This window comes from Necator americanus, chromosome V, assembly GCF_031761385.1.
Source record: "Necator americanus strain Aroian chromosome V, whole genome shotgun sequence".
Classification (NCBI taxonomy): Eukaryota; Metazoa; Nematoda; class Chromadorea; order Rhabditida; family Ancylostomatidae; genus Necator; species Necator americanus.
In genome coordinates this window covers 10,467,892-10,471,145 of record NC_087375.1, presented here as the reverse complement: position 1 = coordinate 10,471,145, position 3,254 = coordinate 10,467,892, and the positions used below count along the sequence as shown (strand labels likewise).

General features: G+C 40.9%; 1 protein-coding gene across 1 annotated transcript; it reads left to right on the top strand.

Annotated features, from left to right (window-relative positions):
• Positions 1–244: 244 nt before the first annotated feature.
• Positions 245–2,744, top strand: RB195_013493 (uncharacterized protein; the record flags this gene model as incomplete). Its single annotated transcript, XM_013448746.2, has 4 exons — positions 245–328; positions 394–513; positions 1,007–1,188; positions 2,603–2,744. The coding sequence occupies 4 exons, from the start codon at positions 245–247 to the stop codon at positions 2,742–2,744; spliced, it is 528 nt and encodes a 175-aa protein (XP_013304200.2).
• Positions 2,745–3,254: the final 510 nt, after the last annotated feature.

Genomic DNA, 3,254 nt, shown 5'->3' with positions numbered 1-3,254 from the left:
CGGTTGTGGTAGTGCGATGAGTGCTTTTAAGGTTCAGTTCACTATTGAGACAGGAATGCGGTGAAAATTTTCAGTGTATTTCATCCCCTTACGTATGCTCTGCTAGTGTTCAACACAACTCCATAGACATCCGTTCCCTTCCTTCTCCTCTTCTGCAACTCGCAGCTCTTGATGAATTTATACTTCGTTGCTCGTCTATATCCTCGCTCGCGTTCAAAAAAAAATCAACGAAATTTTCCAGAAAATGTTCATCATCCAGTCGAATCAGCCCAACTATTGCACTAACACCTTCGCGTCAAGCTCATGCCATACTGAATACGATGGCAAAGTAAGTAACGTCGAGTCTTTCCATCAAAGGAATCAGGCTTCAATGATCAATAACATCATTTACAGGTGGAATCCGCTCTTCAGGCAAAAACCTCCCTGGGTGGTCTTTCCCGAGGACTTCGTCGTTCCGGCAGTAATGTGTCCGAATTGTCGCTGCCAGAACGTTGCGATTATGACGTTACACAGGTTGGTGGCAGCAAATTTTCATGCGTTCAAAAGATGTTATGAGCTGTGTACAGCCCGTGGTGCTGTTCTTGACGTTGTTTATCGTTTCTCTGCTAATTTTCGTTGCCTAGCTAAAGGGGGAAAAAAAGAAACCGACGCCGCATGTTTTTTTTACGAGTTTGACGCTTCTTTTTCTTTTTCTCCTGTGGAAAATTTTTCTCCTGTGGGATTTCACCTCGGAGAATCATATTATATTTGCGCCCCTTATCTTAAATTAATTAATGATACTCCTCGATTTCTGTCGATCACTGTCGATCTTATCCACTTCTGAACAGAAAGATTCTGACGTCATTAAGCTTAATTATTTTGCAGAAAGCGTACGTAAAAAGTCATTGATTATGCCCTGAGGCAGTACTTAAGAAGTGAAAAATCGTAAACATTAACATTAAGAAATGATGTCATTCTGAACTTCTGCGACGCTGTTTTTTTTGTCAACATTCTGACATTTTTGCAGGTTGAGTTCGACTTTTCCCTGAAATCTCAGCAATCGATTCATATCCGCGTTGAAACACCATGCGGTGAAATTGGTACTCTTGAGTTCAACGAATTCATCACTGAACATGTGTTTCGTCCGATGCAACATGGATGCGGTAATGGTGTTTGGAAAATCGATGTTCTACAAATTGTTGACGGAAGGTATGTGACTACAACAAACATGTACACATTCTTCACTTCTTCTACGTATCATAGGTGTGACGACGTAGCTAGTTTTTCTGGATTCATTGTGTTCTACGGGGGAAATTTATCGAGAAAACTGGAACTGTTGTGGGAGTTAGTGCTGCGCTGCGGTGTACGAGCGTCATACTTGCGCGAAATTGGGCGGCGGCAAGGAAAAAGTTGGACTGACTCGGCTGGCGGCTCTCTATTAACGCTAAAGGTTGTGCTCGAATAAATGTTGGGTTTCGAATCGTTTTTTAAGGTAATTTCCTGAAAGCTTTGCACTTTGAAGGGGAATATTATGCGGAAAATCTTATAAGTGTAGTTTTTCTAAATATTTTCTATTATATCATGAAAAACTTTATGAGGCTAGACATATGCAGATGGACCGCAAAGATTCCTTATGCAAATAAGAGATAAAAGAAAGCATGCGTAGAAATGTCCAACTTTCATTCGCTCCAGGACCAGGGAATATTTGGCCATTTTGAATCTACGAGCTAGGAACTAAATGTTTTTGGAGCTGAAAGAAGATAGAGAGTCCGGGTAAAGAGTTTTTAAGTATGCCATTGGCGATTATCGGTATTACCCTAAGGATTTATCCACTACAGTTTAATCACTGGGGCAAAAATAAAGCATTTTCATTCGTTTTGACACAACGCGATTGATATTTCTTGTGATGTATTTATCTTTTGTTGACAATTTACCTTTTGTGAACTTCTTCTCCACTAATCTTATCAAAATTATCAGCGCTTAAAGGACGCGACCTTCGAAAAGGTCGAACGTTCTCAGAATTCCTTCGTTGCAACCATCATTCGATTCTATCATTCCACCTAAAACCTTTAATCTCTCCTCATACTTTCCTTGTTAGTAAGCCATGCGTGTGTGTATGTTATCTAGCTGTGTTCATGTTGAAGTGAACGTTGACGCCACTGGCTGTCTGTCCGGCACTCTCAAAACAACAATATAAGGCAAAGCCCGTCAACAGCGCAGACGGTTGTTGTGTCTGACAGCGGGTTGCTATAAACGTCCCACACATGGTTCCGGGTGTAGGGATTTCAGGTTTTTCACGAGTTTTCAGCGTTCAGAAATTATCTGGGTTCACAAAACAGAAATTCTGCGGATTTGTTTTCATCGTTTCCAAACGCCAAAAAGCTCCCAACCAAGTCAAAAAAAAGGATGCCCCCGCTTCGAAAAGAAGAAAGCTCTATAAAGTGCCCTTTAATCGAAGCGATGTGGGCATTGCATTACATTCTGCAGTGTTTCGTGAGTGTGTCTGTGAAGTGCAACAGGAAAGCCGGTTAGGAAAAGGGCAAGGTGAAACAGCTGCCGGAAAATTATGTGCAGAAAATTGTAAAACGAATAGAAAGGTCGACTAATTCGCAAACATTTTCAGCGAAACAGTACGCTCATCCGTTTCGATGCCTATCAACGGTGTCGGCACATTGTTCTTCGTGATCGGCGATGATCTACGCCCATTTCTCGCCGACAAAGAATTCCTGAACATCCCCGGTGCTTGTCGTAAGCATAGTGTTTGACAACGGCACATCAACAAACGGCCGTTTTTTTCCCTTCTCTTCAGTCTAATATTTTCTATTCATGTCGTTATGACACTAAACACATCGTTATAGTTAAGCTGCTATTAAAATACGTTCTACTAGCTACTATTTTTTTTTTGAAATAATTAATGGGTTGCGAATAAGAGGGAGAGCCGTTTATTGTTTGTATTAATTGTTTTTCTTACAATCACTATAATGACGGGACAACATCACGCTTCATAAAATGTCTTTACATAATCTTTAAGATTTTTTCTCTTCAAAAAGAAAATACTTGTAAATCTTTTCTTCTCCTACTATTCGGGTACGTTCCCTTCTATGCTAAGCGAGGTCTCTGTCCTATGGGGATCAAACGGGTTTGCACAGGATCTTCGTTCTTCTGTAGGTTGTCGTCTTAATGTTTTGTGAATTTTTGCGTAAATTCGATGACCGCGTGTGCACGGTGCACATTTTAGCGTGCAGTGATCTTTTGTTGAGTCACGGGTTTGAGTC